The sequence below is a fragment of the Kogia breviceps genome, chromosome 12, assembly GCF_026419965.1.
Source record: "Kogia breviceps isolate mKogBre1 chromosome 12, mKogBre1 haplotype 1, whole genome shotgun sequence".
Classification (NCBI taxonomy): Eukaryota; Metazoa; Chordata; class Mammalia; order Artiodactyla; family Physeteridae; genus Kogia; species Kogia breviceps.
In genome coordinates this window covers 53,858,836-53,881,823 of record NC_081321.1, presented here as the reverse complement: position 1 = coordinate 53,881,823, position 22,988 = coordinate 53,858,836, and the positions used below count along the sequence as shown (strand labels likewise).

General features: G+C 39.3%; 1 protein-coding gene and 1 pseudogene across 5 annotated transcripts in view; one reads left to right on the top strand and one right to left on the bottom strand.

Annotated features, from left to right (window-relative positions):
* Positions 1–1,084: 1,084 nt before the first annotated feature.
* LOC131766242 (small ribosomal subunit protein uS14-like) lies at positions 1,085–2,909 on the top strand (annotated as a pseudogene).
* HELB (DNA helicase B) overlaps positions 1,711–22,988 on the bottom strand; it is a 35,300-nt gene continuing 14,022 nt past the window's right edge. For 3 of the 5 annotated variants that reach the window (XM_059080277.2, XM_067009692.1, XM_067009693.1), the window contains exons 8-13: positions 20,293–20,374; positions 19,365–19,424; positions 17,972–18,200; positions 17,008–17,151; positions 7,953–8,447; positions 1,943–3,043 (exon numbers count right to left, since the gene is read on the bottom strand). In XM_059080277.2, coding sequence (XP_058936260.1) covers positions 2,939–3,043; positions 7,953–8,447; positions 17,008–17,151; positions 17,972–18,200; positions 19,365–19,424; positions 20,293–20,374 — 1,115 coding nt within the window. In that variant the 3' untranslated portion in view covers positions 1,943–2,938. Of the gene's footprint in view, positions 3,044–7,952; positions 8,448–8,835; positions 11,534–17,007; positions 17,152–17,971; positions 18,201–19,364; positions 19,425–20,292; positions 20,375–22,988 lie in introns of those variants that run through there. The other 2 variants (XM_059080276.2, XM_067009694.1) reach the window with 2 other exon arrangements.

Genomic DNA, 22,988 nt, shown 5'->3' with positions numbered 1-22,988 from the left:
GCATGGAGTCTTAACCACTGGACCACCAGGTAAGTCCCCACATTTATTGATTTCAAACCTGCAAAACTAATGAAGACTCATGGTGCTGGCATAAGAACAGATGTTTGGATCGATGGAATAGATAGAGAATCCAGAAATAAACCCTCACATTTATAATCAACTGATTTTTTGACAAGGATGCCAACACAATTCAATGGAGAAATAGTCACTTCAAGAAATGGAACTGGAACAACTGGAGAGCCACATGCAAAAGAATAAAGTTGAGCTCCTAACCCACCATATAAAATAATTAACTCAAAATGAATCCAAGAGCTGAATGTAACACCTAGCACTATTTAGCTCTTGTAAGAAAAAATAGGAGTAAGCCTTCATGACTTTAGATAAGCATTGGTTTCTCAGATGTAGCACCAAAAGCACAAGCAATAACAACAAAAATACATACACTGGACATCATGACAATTTAAAAATTTTGTAAATAATGTTTCTAATGAGACTGGTATGTAGAATATATAAAGAACTCATACTCAATAAGAAAAAAGAAAATAACCCAATTTTTAAGTGGAAAAAGGATCTGAATAGACATTCCTCTGAAGACATACAAATGGCCAATAAGCACACGAAAAGGTGCTCAACATCATTAGTCATAAGGGAAAAGCGAATCAGAACCATTATGTCACTTCATATCCACTAGGATGGCTCTAATTTAAAAGTCAGATAATAACAAATGTTGGAGACAATGGAGAAACTGGAACCCTCACACACTGCTGGTATAAATATAAAATGGTACAGCTGCTTTGGAACACAGTTTAGCAGTTCCTCAAAAGGTTAAACACAGAGTTACCATAGGATCAGCAATTCCATTCCTAGGTATATACACTTATAAGAAATGAAAATATATACCCACACAAAAACTTGTACACAGATGTTCATAGCAGCATTAGTTATGATAGCCAAAAAGAGGAAACAACCCACATGTCCATCAACTAATGAATGGATAAATTCAACGTACCACATCCATACAACGGAATATTTCATAATAAAAAGAAATGAAGGCCTTCTGCCTCACTGCACTACTGAAAGCAGGATGGGTCATCAGCAACTCTACTAGAGCTACCTGCAAAAATTCAGCCAAGGTTCCTGATCTCTCCACATCAGCTCAAACCAGCATGGTCTGATCTGGATATATTATCTCAATATATGCCGCCAGTTTTTCCATAAGTACACGAAAGATATAGGCTTCATCAAGCTGTATAAAATGATACTCCTTGAATGGATTATCTAAGACATATACCCAATAAAAGAAATAATGCTAGTTCTTTGTACATAATTTTTTTAAAAACTTTAAAAAAGGGAGAGGGATGAAGCACTGTTACATGTTACAATGTGGATGAAGTCTGAAAACATTATTCTAAGTCAAAGAAGTCAGTAACAAGGGATCATATATTGTATGATTCCATTTATATGAAATGTCTGAAATAGGCAAATCAACAGAGACAAAATAGATTAGCAGTTCTAGGGCTGAAGGGGAAAAGGAGTTAGAGCTAAGAGGTACAGGATTTCTTTGGAGGATGATAAAAATGTTCTAAAATCAATTGTGGTGTTGGTTGCACAATTCTGTGCATTTACTAAAAGCCACTCAACTATGTAAACTGGTGAATTGTATGTGAATTATATCTCAGGAAGCCTATTTTTTTTTTTTTTTTTTTTGCTGTATGCTGGCCTCTCACTGTTGTGGCCTCTCCCATTGCGGAGCACAGGCTCCAGACGCGCAGCCTCAGCGGCCATGGCTCACGGGCCCAGCCGCTCCGCGGCACGTGGGATCCTCCCGGACCGGGGCACAAACCCGTGTCCCCTGCAACAGCAGGCAGACTCTCAACCACTGTGCCACCAGGGAAGCCCAGGAAGGCTAGGAAGGCTATTTTTATTTTTATTTTTATTTTTTGCGGTACGGAGGGCTCTCACTGTTGTGGCCTCTCTCGTTGCGGAGCACAGGCTCCGGACGCGCAGGCTCAGCGGCCATGGCTCACGGGCCCAGCCGCCGCTCCGCGGCATGTGGGATCCTCCCTTACCGGGGCATGAACCCGCGTCCCCTGCATCGGCAGGCGGACTCTCAACCACTGCGCCACCAGGGAAGCCCAGGAAGGCTATTTTTAAAACACTGGGATAACTGGTAAATTTTTCCTTTTTCTTTTACCATTTAATAGTAAATAAAAATCAAATCACTGAGAGGAAAAAACAATTTTCAAAGTGGAATATCTTTAAAACAATATACTCTCGGAAGAAATGATAACTATGTGACATGACAGACATATTAGCTAATGCTACAGCGGTAATTATATTGCAATACAGCAGTAGTGAATCAACATGATGCACACCTTAAACTTACCCAATGTCCTATGTCAATTATATCTCAAATTAAGAAAACCAAAACCAAAACCAATGTGCTTCCAGCTCAGCAGGAATTTCCAGGAAAATGTACCAGGTAGGCCCAGGCAGCGGTGACGGAGCAAGAAGCAGCCTTGTGTGATGACTACTTTGCAGAAGACACAATGTCCTAATAATTTAAGAGATATAATTACAGTTTATCTTTACCACTGCTTCAACCCAATGGCAAAGATTACCCACAACGATGATGGAAGTTAATAAGGCATTATTCTAAAAATAAAACACTTTTAAAAGTACAGAGTTTTAAAAAAAATATATAACATAATTTTCTCTCATATATTACCAGTGCTGCCAGTTCTCCTGATGACAGATGTCAAAATCACTAAGGTTTTCTTTGATTAAATGATTTTAAAACATCTGCTAACACAAATGCCTTAAAATAAAACTCCAGTTAATAGACATCCTCTTTTGTCTTGATCCTTTGAAGCTATGATGTTCATTTTGTGTTGAATGGAAAAAAATAGACAATTACTTTGAGCAATCTGAAATAAAACTAAGTTTCTTGATTATTTGTAGGTTTGAAAAGTTGCCTGGGGGTTAAACTATTTAGTCTCAAATTCTGAAGTTTAGAAGACACTTGTGGAGATGATTCTTCCACCTGTTGGAACAACAAGAAAAATAAAGTTAATTTTATAAAAATATAGTCAGTCTACCCTGTGTAATTCTATTCCCTCTGACTGCTTCCCAGAAGACATCATACATTCTCCCACCCCGTGGAAGCCTGGAGCAGACCAGAGCAATCAGCTGTCATCCTGATTTTGCTCACTGTGGGTAACACCACTACCCACCTCCAGGACTGGCATGTAGAAGGGACTATTTGCTAACTGAGTACATATATTTAATTTCTAAAAGTGTGGACAGGGTCCACTACATAATTTGGCAGTGCAAAATTAAAATGTGAGCCCCTTGTTCAAAAATTAAGAATTTCAAGATGGCAAGCAGAGAACATTAAAACAAGCGTGGGTTCCTTCTAAGCACGAAGCCCTGGATGACCGACTGCCCAGCCTGCACGTCCACGACGCCAGCTGTAGGTGTGGCGAAGACGATACACTTGCAAGTACACTGCAAGTATACTCTTGGTACTGTCAGTGATTCCCAAGCACCAGTCAATGGACCAGTACAGTCATGAAGAAGATTCACCACCACAGGGAAAGACAAAAATAAGCCAAATTCAACTCATCATTCATCATGCTAAATCTGCTCAATTTAGAGGACGGTGATGGTTAATTTCATGTGTTAACTTGGCTCAGCCACAGTACCCCGATATTTGGTTGAATAATACTGTTCTAGACGTTTCTTTGAAGGTATTTTTTAGATGAGACCAACATTTAAACCAGCCGACTGAGTAAAGTGGATTACCCTCCATAATGTAGGTGGGCTTCATCCAATCAACTGAAAGCCTTCTTCTCCGAGAGTCTCCTATCTGCCAGTTTACCTGCAGATTTTGGACTCTACCAACACCAGCCTTCACAATGGCATAAGCCAACTCCTTAAAATAAATTCAGATAGATAGGTTAGATTAACTAGCCCAGATTGATAGAGATAGATAGATAGATAGATAGATAGATAGATAGATAGATAGATAGATAGATAGATAGAGACACACCCTATTGGTTCTGTTTCTCTGGGGAACTCTGAGTAAGACAAGGACTATCTTTATTCAGGGACTATGTGATTATGTCTTTCCTAGCTTTTTTTAATTTATAAGTGAAAATGTCATTTTCTTTCAAAAAATTCTGGAAATCCTGCTTTAAACATGATAAATTTTAGCAATATTTTACACATATGTTTTTATTTTAAGGGTCATTTTTGTCACCCATCCCTTTTTTTCTTTGACGGTGGGAGGCTAGGCAAAAGGAAAAAAAAAAAAAAATCAGGTCAACATTTTCTTTGAGGACTTTTTTCCAAACCCAAAGCTATTAATTGATGGAAAAGCAAAAGCTTTCTTCTAGGAGGGAGGGGCTCAGGTATTTTAGTCATTGGTATTTGTAGAATCTCAGTACTGGTTTGGCTCTTATGTAGCAATACAAATGTGAAGGATGGATATGTGGGCAGCCCTTGTCACCGAATTCGATCTTTCACAAACGACACATCTCAATGCACCTGAAAGTCTAGAATTATGAGACAAAGAAGTCCCTAATTTATAGAAGTCCTGAAGCTTTGAATTCTAGTTTCCTCAGTTCTAGGGATTCTTGTAAATGCCACATACTTGTGGCAAACCATGTGAGAAAACTCATCCTCTTCAGTTAGAGGACTTTGTTTGTACTGCTGCCATCATGCAGTGAGAACAACCCACAGCACTGGGCAGCCCCCCACCATCACTCTTTGCGCTCCAGACCTTCAGGGACATTAGCCTCCCCTGGAGCTTAAAAGCTTTGGCAAAGCTCAAAACTGAAGATGAATAGTGCTGCCAATTTCTCTTTGCACCACCCTATAAACCATGATTCCCCCACCCCATGCTGGTGGCAAGAAATAAAAAGCAAGAAACTTTTAGAAAAAGACTCTTTCCTTGGAACTGCTTCTGTTTTCTGCTCCAGGTCAAAAGCTTTATTTATCCCAGGGTCTTTGTAAGAGGTAACATAATTAATTTAAAAAAAAAAAAAAAGAGGGCTTCCCTGGTGGCGCAGCGGTTGAGAGTCCGCCTGCTGATGCAGGGGACACGGGTTCGTGCCCCGGTCCGGGAAGATCCCACATGCTGCGGAGCGGCTGGGCCCGTGAGCCATGGCCGCTGAGCCTGCGCGTCCGGAGCCTGTGCTCCGCAACGGGAGAGGCCACAGCAGTGAGAGGCCCGCGTATCGAAAAAAAAAAAAAAAAAAAAAAAAAGAAAGATGCTTTGTTGAGATGGAAATTCCATCTCAGCAGAGTTGAGTACTGAATGAAACTAAGAATCAGCAGTAATCCTACTATTTTGAGGAAGAAAAAAAGGGAAAACGTTTTTTTCTGCTATGTCCACTTTTATCACTTTCTTTTTTATGGCTGAGTAATATTCCATCATATACGTGTATACATATACATGTACACACACACACACACACCACAATGTCCCCAATCCTATCTCAGGGAAACTCCTCTACTTATGCTCTGGATTTTCCCATCTCACCGACTTCAGGACTCCATTCCTATAATTATCCCCTCTCTCTGAATCATGAATTTCTTATTTTCCATTGGACCATTCCATCTGTACCCTAGGATGCTTTAATGTACCCATCCAAAATAAATAAATCAATAAATCCTTCCTTGACCATGAGTCCTCCATCCAGATACAGCCCTATCTCTCTGCTCCTTTTCATAGCACCCTTCAAGAACTCTGCCTCTGCTGCTTCCTCCACTCTCTCACCTCCTAGTCTCTGACCAGTCCACCCTACATAGACTTCTGTCCCCTCCCGCCACCCTAGTCTTCCTTTTCTCTCACTCATACTTCTTTTCAGTCACCTTTGCCAGTTCTTCCTCCTCTGCCAGACCTCTGAAAGTTAGGAGTACCCCCAGAACTCAGTCTTAAGGCCTCCTCCTCTATCTGTGGCGTCTCCTGAAATTAACCCACCACTCTATGCTAATAACTCCTAAATGGACATTTCCCTCCCTAACCTACCCTGAGGCTCTAAACTTCTCTACCAACCACTGCCTTTCTCAACAAGTCCACATATACGTCTTAATTAATAACTTAAACATAACATGCCAAAAGAGAACTCTCCATTTCCCCAAACCCAGTTCTCCTCATTATCTTTCCCATCTCAAGAAACGGCACTACAATTCACCAAGTTGCTTCAGGCAGAAATCCAGGAACCGTCCTGGATCACTGTTTGTTTTACCCCCTCACATCCAATCAGCAAGTCAAACAGATTCCATCTCCAACAGGCATCAAGAATCCAACCACTGCTCATCACCCTCGCTGCTCTTTCACTGCTCTCCCTGGGACAACCCCGACTGGTCTTCTTGCTTCCACCTTCCTTTCCACAGGTCACTCTCCACACCAGAGAGATGGCTGTCAAGCATACATCAGATGATAGCGCACATTTGCTTAAAGCCCTCCAATGGATTCCCGCGGCAAGTAGGATAAAGTCCCAGCTGCCTCCTGTAGTTTTGCCTATCTCTCTGAGATCATCACATCTGTCTTCCTCATTCACTAGGCACACTGGTCTCCCTTCCCTTTCCAATAAGGTCATGCCTTCTCAGCTTTGCCATGTTCTACACCCTCTCTGCCTGGGATGCTCTTCCTCAGGGCCTCAACCGGCTGGCTTCTTCGCAGCATTTAGTGCTCAGCTCGCACGTAACCTCCTCAGCAAGGACTTACCAGACCACCATGGCAGAAGAGCACCTCCTGCCCCACTACTCCTACCGACCATTCCCTACCTCATTACCTGTGTTTTCTTCATAGAATCCTTCTTGACCTGAAAACTTTATTTTCTGTGGTATAGATTGCCTATGACCCGCTGGTACAATGTAATGGCCATGAAGCCAGGGACCTGTCTATTTCTCTCCCTCCAACATTTAGATCAGTGACTAGCAGAGAAGCTATGTTTTTGGTTTTGTTTTTTCAAATGCTGAAAGAGAGGAGGCAGAGAAAAGGAGGAATCCAAGAAAAACCAAAAGGAAGAGACGAGAATAAGTCTGGTTCAATGTAGTGAATGAATGAAGACTAGATTGACTAAAGAAAAAAAAAAAAAGAGGAATAGTGGGAAATAAATGAAATGATGCTGGGAAAGATGGAATAGAACAGAGAAAGGTCTCAAATGCCAAGCCAGATTGCCTGGAATTTACACAGTAGGAACTAGGGAGCCACAGAAGCCACTGAACTTCTGAATTCCCAGTGCCTGGAATGCAATGGACAGTTGAAAACTATTTGTTGACCAAATCATCAGTGCAAAGGTGACAGCTAAAACTGAGAGAATGGGATCAGTTCTCAAGGGAAAGAAGCCCTGAGCCTGGGGGAGATGTCTCCAGTCAGAGGAAGGGAAGAAAAGGGGGGAAGACACGAAGGGGAGACGAGCCAGAGATGGAGGGGAAGTGTCAGAGGGAAAGGGAACACTGAAACCAAGGGAAGGAAACATGCAACAGCAACTGCAATTTAAAATGTTAACTGTCGGGGGGGAAAAGTCCAGAATGAGACCTAAGAAAAGGCCTCTGAAGTTGATAAGATGACTGGGACCAGCCACTTCAATGGAGCTGTGGGGATAAAAATGGGACCATGGCCTGCGAAAGGAAGGGGAAGGTGATGAGGAAGACGAGGAAAGAAGATGTAGGAAGACAGATGCTTCTCCTGGCATGCTGTCTCCACCAGTCCACTGACACTGTCCAGAGTGCCAGCCTCAAGCAGAGGGAGAAACATCCAACTGAGATCAAGCTAAGATCCACCAGGATATAGAAATAGAGAGGAAATGGGACAGAGGTGAGAGGAACACTTGTTTTTTAAGTCCTGCGGCACTATGTAGCATTAACAAAAATACATAGTCATTTGTAAGCACACTGAGGCCAGCAATATTTAAATAAAACCTGAACATCAGTCCTACCATAAGAATTTTGTTTGGACTTGCAGCGGCATTCATGCAACAGGTTCTTTTGGACCCTCTCGACTGTGACGGATCCTCAATTGTATGCACTTCATCAGATGAAGATAATTTCCATCCTTCAGCAAAGGCAAACAGCGTGTCACCAGCCACAGAGGCCCTCCTTCTGGGGACGTAATCTGTCACCCTGTCATCTGTGGCTGTAGGGAGTGGGGATGCTGACGGATGTGTGCTGGGTCTCCTGCTGTCTTCAGGGCTCTTTGATGGGGATGCAAAGTCTGCTGGAGATGCACTGCTCTCGGACAGCTTGTTTTGCAAAAAATGTTTTAAACGAGTTTTTCTGGGAACACTGTTTTTCATAATTGCGCTCCGAAGCTGAGACTCTTCTGCAATGACGTACACTCTGCAGCGGCCCCGGGTCACCGCTGTGTACACGTGCTGCCAGTGCTGGCGGCCTGCCTTCCCAACCACATACACGACTGTCTTCTCCTCCGACCCCTGAGAGGAAATAATGCATGAGGGAGATTTAATACTGCATAATGGGTTCATGTCTCTGGACAGTCTACAAAGGCAGAAAGGAGACAAGTCCTCAAAGTGCTCTCAAGAGCATTCTACCTGGCCAGAGTATTCAAATGAATCCATCTGATGGGTTCCATTTTATTCATTATCCTGGAATTACGCTGCTAAGTTTGGGTGTCATAGATCCAAAACTGGCATGTAGAAACCCAGCAATAAATTTTAAACTGCATGCAGTGCTAAATCTTCCTTAATAAAAGAATTTGAAATGGCTATATGGGCTTTATGTATAGATGTCTTACTCCACTGTTACTTATATAAAAAAAAACAGACACCTGAAATATCCAATAATAGGAAATAGATAAATATATATATGTATATATTTATTTTTCTATATCATGTATCTATATATGTTGCAAACATCAAGTATGCTTTAAAATATAACAACATTTTAAAAACTTGATACATATATATTAAAAAATTATCACAACCATGTAACATAAAATAAAATTACTCTGATCAAAAATACGAAGTGCACATAAAGATGTAACAAAAACAAAGTAAATCACAAAGCAAGAAGGGAATCCTACCAAAAATTTAACCAGTCTGTTTCCAAACGGAGGGCCTATGGATGATTTTTATTTTTCTACTTCCCGTATTTTTCCAATGTTGAACCATTTATTACTCTTATCAAGATAAGACAAAAGAGAATGACGAACCTTTGTTTCTTGGGTTTAACCAACCAAGAACTATACTATAGGCAAGAAAAATGCCAAATGTCACCATGTAACTGTGAGAAAACAATTTCAAGAAAACAATAACAACTGTGGCTATTCTTAGTCCCTGTATTTTCAGTGCCAATATAAACTAAGAAGGGGTTAGAGCCATTCTCTCTCCCAACGATCCCACATTCCTCTGCTGAAAGAGGAATTGTGGAGAGACAAACAAGATGAGGCATGTAGAAAATACACATCTACACTAAAAAAAACCTTCTACATACCAAGCACTTCTACCTTGCTGGACATGGAGAGTTTGAACCAACTCTTCAGATTATAAAAGTTTGATAAATACTTCCTTCCAATGCTGCTGAATCTCAGAAATGAATGTAAATGATACTTAATTCTACAAATGCTAAACACATTTGCTAGATATACAGCACCATCCCCCCATGCCCCCATGGACTTCATATATTTATACTGTATTTTCGTAAACAGGTAAACGTCTACCTAAACTTAGCTGAGTTCTTAATCATCAATTAAGTATCACTGAGAAAAATCTAATAGCCTCATAATCAGTCTCCCTTTACCCACATTTACTGCAATACACTGTCCTCACAAAGAGCAGCCACAGTGCTATTTGTCAAATGCAAATCTAGTCACATCAGATTCTGCTTCAAACCCATTAATGGCTCCCAGGCTCTCAAAAAAAAAGTCTTAACTCCTTAATATGGCTCCTACAGCCTTTCAAGAGCCAGCCTTGGCCCCGTTTTCCCTCCTTCCTTTCCCCCTTCCTTCCCATGAGCCAGGCTCCCTCAAGCACAAAGAACTTCCTTGTGATCCTGCCTGTGTTCCCCAGTCCCTGGCCTCCATCTGGCCTACTTCCGGATTAGCTGCCCGATCCATGTACTTTCCAGCACCCTGTACTTCCTCCATCACAGTATTTTTACCAGACTGGACTGTCACCAACTGCCTTCTTAACTGTACTCCTCACTGGACTGTAAGCTCTGTGAAGGCAGGATCACATCTGTCTTGCTCACTGTTCTTTATCAGGTGTCTCATTGAGTGAATGAGGATAAAAATTAGACTGTCAGCCAAAGCTGTCCTCCAAAAGTGGGACGTGGGCACCTACCTTCACCTCACAACCTGCTATTAATCATTTGCCCATGTCTTTAAATCTTCCTCAAATCATTAAGAACTGTCAAACTTCTTAAAGGAGGCAAGTTTTATTTATTTACTTCTCTAAATTTGTTCTAAAACTCAACAACTGGTACGAATAGACACAAACCATTAATGCCCTTCAAGAGTTTATGGACCTAGAATCTGAAGTCTATATGGACCTTAGAGTGGGGGTCAAAAAACTTTTTCTGTGAAGGGTCAAAGCATCAGTATTTTAAGTTTTGTAGGCCAGATGGTCTCTATGGCAACCACTCTGTTCTTCCTTTGTAGTGCAAGAGCAGCCATAACCAATATATAAATGAATGTGGGACTGGGTTCCAATAAAAATTTATCTACCAAAACAGGTGGTGGACCAGATTTGTCTACCATATTGGATAACACAGTCCTAGAAGGCCCCAGGAGGTGACCCGGCCCACATCACTCTAACCTCATCTCCTGTCACTCTCCCACACTGGCCTCCTTGCTGTTCCTATTTCTCAAACCTGCTGGACAGCCTCCCACCTTAGAACTTTGGCCTTGGCTATTCTCTCTACCTAGAATGCTCTTGTCCCAGATATTCACATGGTTTAACTTCATTACTTCCTTCAAATCTTTGCTCAGATGCCACCTTGTCAGTGAGGCCTACCCTGACCACCTATTTAAAATTACAACTGCACCTCACCCCCACCCCTTTTCCATAGCACTTACCACCTTCTCACATAATACATAGTTTACTTATTTTTTTCAATTACATCTGTCTCTCCCCTCTTCCTTACCAAATATAATCCTCATAATGTCAAGTATCATTGAATATTTCATGGACTGACCTATACCAAGCACAGAGAAGAGAGTCTAACTCAATACATTTGTGTTGAGTTCAACTGAACTTGAAGAACAAACTATACTGATAGAAGACAACAATCACAAATGTTCTCAGAGGTAAGAGACATTATTTCAACCATGAAATAAGAGCCAGATTCAATGAAAAGAACATTTCAAGATATCTACTCCAATGTCCACCCAGTAGTAATAAAGACGCTTCACTACTTATTTGTCTAGAAATGCAACAGAAAAACTGGATTATAAATTTGAAAAAATAAGTAGAGCAAAACATTAATGAGATGGAAAATAGGAGAGCTGATAAGAAATTCAGGTAACCAGTTCTGGAGGTCCAATATCCACACAGTAGAAGTTCTAGAAAGAAAAAACAGAGAAAGCTGAGGATGAGATAATGAAATTATTTAAGAAAATTTCCCCAAATTGAAGAATATGAGTTTCCAGAATTCCAGAGTCCCCATCATAAAAATCCATGGGAGAAATTTCTCCCGGATCTCACAGCTAGGAATATTTGCCCTTCTCAACAACTGTTTGTTCATTTACTTTAACCTAGTAGACATAGCCAACTGACTGCTTCTCTCTTTGCTTTGGGAACTTTGGCCTACATTAACACGCAAATAGGACAGCATGCATATCAGCATTCCAATCCACTCTTGGCAGTAATCCTTTTACCATGTTTAACTTTATTTTCCACTTGACATGCATTTTTCTTTTAAAATACATTTATTTATTTATTTATTTATTTTTGGCTGCACTGGGTCTTCGTTGCTGCACACGGGCTTTCCCTAGTTGCAGTGAGTGGGGGCTACTCTTCGTTGTGGTGTGTGGGCTTCTCATTGCAGTGGCTTCTCTTGTTACGGGGCATGGGCTCTAGGCTCACAGTTTTCAGTAGTTGTGGCACGTGGGCTCAGTAGTTGTGGCTCGCGGCCTCTAGAGCACAGGCTCAGTAGCTGTGGTGCACGGGCTTAGTTGCTCTGCGACATGTGGGATCTTCCTGGACCAGGGCTCAAACCAGTGTCCCCTGAATTGGCAGGAGGATTCTTAACCACTGCACCACCAGGGAAGTCCCTGACATGCATTTCTTTATATTTTAAAAAATCATGCTCAACTGTGAGCACTTTTTGTAAGACATTTCAAATTCTTTCTGGAACTGAGTTGGGGTAAGTTAATAAATAAAACACCATCCACTTCGGAAAAAAACCCCTATGCTAATTAATGTTTGCCTACTATTAGAGGATATAGTCTAACCTATAAAATTTTCTACATAAAAATGAAGTGGGGGCTTCCCTGGTGGTACAGTGGTTAAGAATCCGCCTGCCAATGCAGGGGACACAGGTTCAAGCCCTGGTCTGGGAAGTTCCCACATGCCGCAGAGCAACTAAGCCCGTGCTCCACAACTAGTGAGCCTGTGCTCTAGAGCCTGTGAGCCACAACTACTGAAGCATGCACTCCGAGAGACTGTGCTCCACAATAAGAGAAGCCACCACAATGAGAAGCCCATGCAATGCAAAGAAGAGTAGCCCCTGCTCGTCACAACTGGAGAAAGCCCAAACACAGCAACAAAGACCCAACACAGCCAAAAATAATAAATAAAATAAATTTATATATTAAAAAAAAAAAAGAAAGCGAATGCAGCTTTGTCACCAAAACAACACAATGGCAGAGAGAGGAGTTCAAAACAATGAGATAAATAACAGAGCCACAAATAACTTGTGAGAATTTAAAAATATTAAAATAAAGTTGAAAAGCAAGTTGCAGCAAATGCAATGTGGTGTCCAGAATAAGATTCTGGAACAGAAAAAGGACATTAATGGACAAACTGGTGAAATCAAAATAAAGTGTATTTTTTAGTTAATAGTACTGTACCAATAGTAGTTTCTTAGTTTTGACAAATATACCATAGTTATATAAGATGTTAATATTAGGGAAAGCTGGGTGAAGGGTACATGGGAACTCTCTGTACTAACTTCCCAACTCTTCCATAAATCAAAAATTATTCCCAAATAAAAAGTAATTACCTCACAAGGGTAGAGGAAGAGGATACATTTATCAAAGCCCACCCCACTTTGTAATTAAAATGTTTGTAAATTATACCCCAATAAAGTTGGTTAAACAAATAAAAAAGAAGTTTTAAAAATATATATAATTAATACAATACCATTTATTTTTACGTAAAACTTGGTTATCTTGTTTCTATATGAACAGACAAATTCAGGTCAGAAATCACCTCTAAGGAGGGTGGGAAGGCCAGGGATGAGGGGAGGGCAAATGAGGCAGTCGCTTTGGGTAAAAATTTAAGGGGACACCAAGAAACTCAGCAATCAAGATAAATAAATTTAAAAAAATTAAAAACTCTCCAGAAAGTGGGCACAAAGGGAACATAACTCAACATAATAAAGGCCATATATGACAAACCCAAAGCTAATATCATACTCAACGGTGAAAAGCTGAAAGCATTCCCTCTAAGATCAGGAACAAGACAAGGATGCCCACTCTCGCCACCTTTATTAAACATAGTTTTGGAAGTCCTAGCCACAGCATCAGAGAAGAAAAACAAATAAAAGGAATCCAAATTGAAAAAGAAAAAGTAAGACTGTTATTGTCTGCAAATGACATGATAGTATACATAGAAAATCCTAAAGATGCCACCAGAAAGCTACTATAACTCATCAATGAATTCAGTAAAGCTGCAGGACACAAAATTAATATATGGAAATCTGTTACATTTCTATACACTAACAGTAAACTATCAGAAAGAGAAATTAAGGAAACAATTCCATTTATAACCACTTCAGAAAGAATAAAATACCTAGGACTAAAAAGGAGGCAGAATACCTGTACTCCAAAAACTATAAGACACTGATGAGAGAAACTGAAGACGACACAAACAGATGGAAAGATATACCATGTTCTTGGATTGAAAGAATCAATATGGTTAAAATGACCATACTACCCAAGGCAATCTACAGAGTCAATGTAATCCCTATCAAATTACCAATGACATTTTTCACAGAACTGGAACAAAAATTTTTTAAACTCGTATAGAAACACAAAAATCCAAAATAGCCAAAACAAGTTTGAGAAAGAAGAATGGAACCGAAGGAATCATGCTCCCTGACTTCAGACTATACTACAAAGCTACAGTCATCAAAACAGTATGGTACTGGCACAAAAAAGACACAGATCAATCCAATAGGATAGAAAGCCCAGAAATAAACCCATGCACTTATGGTCAATTAATCTATGACAAGAGAGGCAAGAATATACAATGGAGAAAAGACAGTCTCTTCAATAAGTGGTGCTGGGAAAACTGGACAGCTACATGTAAAAGAACGAAATTAGAAAATTCTCTAACACTATAAACAAAAATAAACTCAAAACAGATTAAAGAGCTAAATGTAAGACCAGATATTTTTAAACTCCTGGAGGAAAACATAGGCAGAACACTCTTTGACATAAATCACAGCAATATTTTGGGGGATCCATCTCCTAAAGCAATGGAAACGAAAGCAAAAATAAGCAAATGGGACCTCATTAAACTTAAAAGCTTTTGCACTGCAAAGGAAACCATAAACAAAATGAAAAGACAACCTATGGACTGGGAAAAAATATTTGCAAACAATGCAACTGACAAGGGATTAATTTCCAAAATATACAAACAGCTCATACAGCTCAATATCAAAAAAAACAAACAACCCAATCAAAAAATGGGTAAAAAACCTAAATAGACATTTCTCCAAAGACATACAGATGGCCAACAGGCACATGAAAAGATGCTCAACACTACTAATTATTAGAGAAATGCAAATCAGAACTACAATGAGGTATCACCTCACACCAGTCAGAATAGCCATCATCAAAAAGTCTATAAATAATAAATGCTGGAGAGGGTGTGGAAAAAACAGAACCCTCCTACACTGTTGGTGGAATGTAAATTGGTGCAGCCACTATGGAGAACAGTACGGAAGTTCCTCAAAAAACTAAAAATAGGGGGACTTCCCTGGTGGTCCAGTGGTTAAGACTTTGCCTTCCAATGCAGGGGGTGTGGGTTCGATCCCTGGTTGGGGAGCTAAGATCCCACGTGCCTCACAGCCAAAAAAACCAAAACATAAAACAGAAGCAATATTGTAACAAATTCAATAAAGACTGTAAAAATAGTCCACATCAAAAAATTCTTTATAAAAAAAAAAAAAAAAAAAACTAAAAATAAGGAATTCCTTGGCAGTCCAGTGGTTAGGACTTGCACTTTCACTGCTGAGGGTGTGGGTTCAATCCCTGGTCAGGGAACTGAGATCCCATAAACCACACGGCATGGACAAAAAGTAAAGTTACTTGCTTTTTTTTTTTTTTTTTTTTTTTGTGGTACGCGGGCCTCTCACTGTTGTGGCCTCTCCCATTGCGGAGCACAGGCGCCGGACGCGCAGGCTCAGCGGCCATGGCTCACGGGCCCAGCTGCTCCGCAGCATGTGGGATCTTCCCAGACTGGGGCACGAACCCGTGTCCCCTGCATTGGCAGGCGGATTCTCAACCACTGCGCCATCAGGGAAGCCCGTTACTTGCATTTTTAAAAAAATTTTTTTAAAAAACTAAAACTAAAAATAGAATTACCATATGATCCAGCAATCCCACTCCTGGGCATATTTTTTTTCCAGAGAAAACTCTAATTTGAAAAGATACATGCACCCCAACGTTCACAGCAGCACTACTTACAATAGCCAAGACACGGAAGCAACCTAAATGTGAATCGACACATGAATGGGTAAAGAAGACGTGGTATGTATATATATAAAATACACACACACACACACACACACACACACACATACATACAACAGAATACTAGTCAGCCATAAAAAGAATGAAATAGGGAATTCCCTCGCGGTCCAGTAGTTAGGACTCGGTGCTTTCACTGCCGGGCCTGGGTTCAATCCTTAGTCAGGTAACTAAGATCCCACAAGCTGCAGGATGCGGCCAAAAAAAAAAAAAGGAAGAAGAAATGAAATAATGCCATTTGCAGCAACATGGATGGACCTAGAAATTACCATACTAAGTGAAGTGAGTCAGAGAAAGACAAATATGGTATCACTTATATGTGGAATCTAAGAAAAAGACACAAATGAACTTATTTACGAAACAGAAACAGTCTCACAGACATAGAAAACAAACTTATGGTTACCAAAGGGGGAAAGGAAGGGGTGGGGAGGGATAAATTAGGGATTCTGAATTAACAGATACACTCTACTATATATAGAATAAACAACAAGGACCTTCTATATCGCACAGGGCACTACTGATATATTCAATATCTTGTAATAAACAATAATGGAAAAGAATCTGAAAATATATATACATATATATTTACATGTACAACTGAATCACTTTTGTGTACACCTGAAACATTGTAAGTCAACTATATTTCAGTTTAAAAATATAATTTAAAAGTTAAAATTTACAGCAAAAAAGATCCACAATGAACAAAATATCAAAATTTTAAATAAAGGCAAGATCAGTAAGAGTGCCATGCCAAGTGACACTGGAGAAGGAAGCAAGAGGGAAATTCAGTTATCCTGGTCCTGACCGCTCTTTCCCTGGGAGACATGGGAAGGACTGCAGGATGAGGTTTTAACTATGTCTTAGATCCAGAAAATAAAGACAGCTCTGAAGCAGAGAGTGCAAAACATTAGTGTCTGTACAGTAGTTTTTTCGTACTTTTGTGTATTTTGTTTCCTAATTTAAAAAATAATAAAAGCAACAAAACTTAGGAAGAAAATAATGCAAGGTACTCTATCTTGGCAAGCTATTTAAATTGCTTTATAAAAGTCCATTCTTACCTGAAAAGTGTGAATAGTTCTTGCCCATGCATGTTTTATGTGACAATATTGCATTAGTTTCCCAAAATCCACAGTTACTTCGAAGCCAGCCATATTATTAATAGTCAAAAATCTTTTCTTTCCAAAAGTTATATCAGTTTTATCCTGTCATCAAAACAAATAACTGTTTTGTACGTTTTCAAATATGTACACTGTAAAGGTCTATTTTGGGGTTGAACATAAAATGCAAGCACCTTATAAATAAAATAGCATGTATAATTGTTAAGAATTTCAAAAAGCTTAAAATCTATGCTTGAGCATCAACTGAATATAGACGCACCCAAATAGTTTAATAACCACAAATAGAAGTTTTTGGTCCTTGAAATTTAACCTTAATTTGACTCTTTGGAGAACAGTCTGTGTTGTCTTTCTTATTTTGAAGACTATACATTTCACTTCTTGCACTGACTATGTAAGTCCGCATGTATTTTTTGCAAAGAGTTTACTTTTCCTCACAGATTTTAAAGAATAAACTTGTAAGTTTAAAAGGGTGTTTATACAATGAGGACAAATTCAAGGTGACCACTTCTATAGTTCCTACATTTAAGCAGCAACCAAGGAAGCGATGCTTTGTAAAATATAATAAGTGTGTCACTTGTCCCTTGTTTTTTGTTACTCAAGCACTTCAAACTTATTAAAAATGTTTCTTCACAGAGTCTTCCAGAACATGTAAGAGAAAGGAACACTTCCCAACTCACTTTATGAGGCCAGCATTAGTCAGACACCAAAATCAGACAAGATATCACCAGAAAGCTACAAACCAAGATCCCTCATGGACACAGATGCAAAAATCCTTAACAAAAAATTATAGAAGAAGAACGCCAGCTCTGATATGATTAAATTCTGAATCAATCCTCGGGCAATAAAAGAAAACCAAATCTATCCCTCATAGGTAAAAAGGTACTATATTTCTGTTATCATTTACCTCTGTTATGAAAAATACTTCTCCATTGCAGAGTCGAATACCACTTTCAAAGTCATGCTTATTTTTAGCAAAACCATGAGAAGTACCATTAAAGTCTTCGTTACCGGCCTTTAGTTCATTATTTTGTTGGCTGTTGAAGGTATTTTCAGGGAGTAAGTCTGAGAGATATGCGTTCCTGGTACAACAAATTTTATCACCAACTCCAAATTCAAGTCTATTCTGATGGTTTCTGGGTTAGAAAATAATAATACAGCATCAGAGTTTGGAAAAACCTCAATTTCATTTTCTTTAAGCATTGACTCTTACTCAGATCTGATACAGTTCTCAAAATTATTTCCACAGTCTCTTTACATCACTTTGGTTCTCCAAAGGTCAACAAGAAATCAGGCTCCCTCAGTTGTGGTCTATCTATACTTTCTGCAGCACCTCCAACTCAGTGACATTTCCCAGTCGAATTTTTTCAAGTTAGAAATCTTGGCATAAAGGCTGATGTCTCTCTTTGCCTTTATATTCCAAAAGTTACCAAAAATCTTATTGACTCTACTTTTTAAATTCAACTTCTCCTCTTCAATCTCTCTTATCATTACCCCAATTCAAGTCTTACAGCACTTACAAATATTTCTATTGTAATAATTATATCAGAATAGCAGCAAATCAAATAAGTGCTGGTGATAATACCAGTTACCATGGTAAGTACTTTAGGTATATTATTTCATTATATCCTTACTACAACTTTATGAGGGAAATTCTGGGTAAGTGTCCTCTTTTACATACATAGATAGGTGAAATTACCTGCCCAAGATCACAATTACTGTGACCCAGACTGGATGGCCCCAATCTTATGCTTTTCAACCCTTTGTTGGGCTACCTATCATGTTTTTTTTTGTTTTTTTTGTTGTTGTTGTTTTTCCACAACAGACAGGGAACTCCTCTTGTAATTTACACTTCTCTGGGTTCTCTGCACTTAATAAAGAGTAGGTATTGATAAATGCCAGAGAAGTGAGTTAGTCTGTCCTACATGTGAACAGAGTGGCTTTTCTATGCTCCTATCTCCCTGATAAAAGTCCACCTAAGGTGCTCTCTGTAGGCACCCTATTGCTAAGGTTCTTGTACACATTCCGCACATATTCTAATTTGAAAAATTGCCCTGAATTCTCCACGCTCATCTTGGAGAAGCTAGAGGTAGGAAACCACAGGGACAATTTTATTCTTTATTTTTCTTATTACCCTGATTACCAAAAAGTCAATTCCTAAGGATATATATTATATTTAATTGAAGATATCATTTGACTTCACAATGTGAAGTCAAAAAAAAGATTTAAAAATATGCAGCTACAGTGATAAATCTCAAAACGAACAAAAGTATGGCGAATCCAGGAAGCACTGTCCTCACTTGATTAGACGGCCCGTGTAGTGCTTGCAACAGCAGGTGTTGATCACATCACAGTCCTGCCTGAAAACAGAAATATACAAGGGTCACCTTAATGGAACCTCTTTTGTGTGGATTTCTGTTACCAACAATTATGAGATACTGGATTCTATCAAAAGTTTCCAGGACTGGGACTTCCCTGGTGGTCCAGTGGTAAAGAATATGCCTTGCAATGCAGGGACGTAGGTTCAATCCCTGGTAGGGGAACTAAGATCCCATATGCCACAGGGCAACTAAGCCCACGTGCCACAACTACTGAGCTTGCTCCCCTCAACTAGAGCCCGTGTGCCATAAACTAGAGCCCACACGCTCCAGAGCCTGCACGCCACAACTAGAGAAAGAAAACCCGCACGCCACAACTAGAGAGAAGCCCGCACACCGCAATGAAGAGCCCGCGTGCCGCAACTAAGACCCGATGCAGCCAAATATAAAATTAAATAAATAAATAATTCTTTTTTTTTTTTTTTTTTTAAGAAAAGTTTCCAGGACTTTCTCCAGGAAAAGTATTTTGTAATTTTGACCTTAACATAACCCTTTCTTCCACTCAGATTTCCTATGAGTTACCAAATATAATATTTGGTAGAAAGAGCACCTCTTTAGGGAATTCCCTGGCAGTCCAGTGGTTAGGACTCAGCGTTCTCACTGCCAAGGGCCCGGGTTCAATCCCTAGTCAGGGAACTAAGATCCCACAAGCCACAAGGCATGGCCAATAAAAAGAAAGAGCCCTCTTTAGAAACTGCCTTCTGCTGGACCTACCCAAGAAATACCTCAAAATAAGAGAGAGAATTCACAGTGATGAACTACCAGTCTCCCATTCCAACAGCAACCAGATTCATAATGTATGAGATTTAAAAGCTTCATTAAAAACCCCCAAATTTTGTAAATGCTTTACCTTCTAAATGCAATAAATTGTGATGTTTTTGCATCTTCTAGGTCCTTTTCTTTGAGTAAAGTACTAACTGCAGAATATAAATCTGATAATTCAAGAGAAAAAAGTTAACACAGCAAAACACTAAATTATAACATTGTTTCAATGGAGAAACTAATTTAGAATTCCTGCTAAGGGGTCCAGGAAAACATCTCACCAAATGGGATACAAGTTCACCATGGGAGCATCAACCTCATCTGTTTCATCAGCCCGAGCAAGAGAAAAGAGAATGAAGGTGACGGTTCCAGACACTCTATCCTCAATCACTAGCCAGGACAGCTCCTAATTTGTAATATCACCACTGCATATTTACTGATGGTTTGTGAATGCTGAATTTAAAGTATGAGCAAGAGGACAAAATATGTAACATAATTACTAATGTAAGACTTCTTTCTGTCTTAAGTTCTGGTGGTACTAGTGGTCATGAGTTACAATTTGAGAATCTATATGCTTTGTGTTATGTGATTTCATCTTTAATCTTCACAATACTCACATGATGCATGTATTATTATATACAGGGCCGACATTTAGCTGATACATACCAGTATAACATATGGAGATATTTCTGTTTTCACTAGTAAATAGCTACTCCCCAAACACCACAGTGCTCTCCCTCCCACCCATGTCTTTCCTTCCTCCAGAGCCCCCAGATCTCCCCATGATTCAGCAACTAAAAGGTTAACCCTGACACAGGAAGGGCATCCATTCCAAGAGTAACCAGACCCTACCAGCTATTAAATAGTTTAACTAGCACCACTAATTACATCCTTGTTACCACCGTGAAACTGAGGCTCTTGGAAGTAAAAGAAATTTTCCAGTGGGGTAGGGTGACCAGCCTCCCTCTTTTAGAGCTCAGATCGTTGACAGTGATAATGTCCACTTACAGCTTGTCCTTTGCAGAGCACTGAGAAGCAGGCTTCCTCTAACCTCTCTCAGCAATGTTACAAAATCAGGGAACATTCCTCAGGAGAGGCAGAAGAAATAAAAATTGAGGTAAAAACATTCCAGGCTTTTGGGTCTTTCCCTCTTAGCAGATACATCACAAGGGAATGAAAAAGCCCAGGCCTTGTGATCCCTGCTCTAGGAAGACTGAATCAGTTGCTCGCTGAGCCCTTCATTTTTCAGATGAAGGAAGGATTATCATTAAAAAATGTCCAAGACTCAGCTCACTGCCAGCCAAGCCCCGCTTGCCAAAGCTCTCACAAAACACTGGTTTCTGGTTTCTTTCACACGCACAGGATCACGCACGCTGTTCTGCTCCTTGCTTTGTTCACTCTCTCTACCTCTCCCAGATCAATACGTACGCTGTACTTGTTTCTAAGATACGCATTTTTTCTCATATTTTAACATCTCTGGAATTCTAGCCCAGCTAACGAAGCCTGTCTAAGGTCTTTGTACCTTGCAATAATGGGAATAGCTGAGTAATTTATTAAGAAATACTTATTACTTAAGTATTAAGGAATAATAATTATTAACGAAAATATACTATATGCCGCTCTAAGGAGTAATTTATTCACTTCTCTTAAAGAAGAGGCTCATTTTCCAGCTGAAGTTTGTAATTAAGATAGAATACAGCTCCAGCTAAGCTCCACTACCATTCTGAAACAACTTTTTTTTAAAGTACATTCTCATTAATGTAAAGAATGGGTGCCAGAAATAAAACTAAACATATTTTAGGTAGATCTAAATGGAGGGGCAAAGAAAGCCAGTTTCTTAACCATCTTAGTCTCATTTTCTTCATCTGTACTAATACCTACTATGAATTAAGTAAGCTGTGGAGAGAATAAACATTATCTATAAATTATTCACAACAGGTATAATAAAAAACAAGTCAAAAAACAATACACAGCTTATAAACCAAATTATGTAAAACTAATATATGTCTGTGTATGGATATAACACGGTTTAAAAAGAGAAACTCCAAGCTCTTCCTATAGTTTAAAAAGAGAAACTCCAAGCTCTTCCTATAGTTTAAAAAGAGAAACTCCAAGCTCTTCCTATAGATGTGACCTTTATGGGGTTGATTCAGGGAAAGAGGACAGGGGATGATTAAAGGAAATATTAATTTTTACTTCCAACACTTCTGTATCATTTGACTTTTGTTAAGGAATATAAATGATTTCCATAATAATTTTTTAAAAAGCCAAAAAGGCATTTATAGAATCCTATTATTACATGAGCTCATTTAAAAAAAGAATAACGTAACATGTGAATGAACACTAACCCAAAGGAACTGAGATAGGGACACACGAAGGAGGAAAGGCTTACTGATAAAGCTGAATGTCAATTAATTTCACATGCAGAGTGGAAGCTGCTAAGGAGGAAGGATAGACCTTGAAGAACTGTGGCAACTACAATAAATCCTCAATAAAAATCATTTAAATTTTCACTAATTCAATTTTGAGTAAACCGCTATACTATTTAAAAAAGCTTGCTAAGTTTATAATATAAAGATCAAATTATTTAAATAAATAAATAAATTCAATTTAAATAAATTCATTTGGAGTAGATAATACCCATTTTTCACAAGAAACTAACATTCATATAGTTCCTCAAAACCTATGAACGCCCTCAACTTTCACAACTGTCCCCCAGGCACTGTCACTATGACTCTCATTTTACAAATAGTAGAGCGAGGTGACATGGGTCATACACATAGG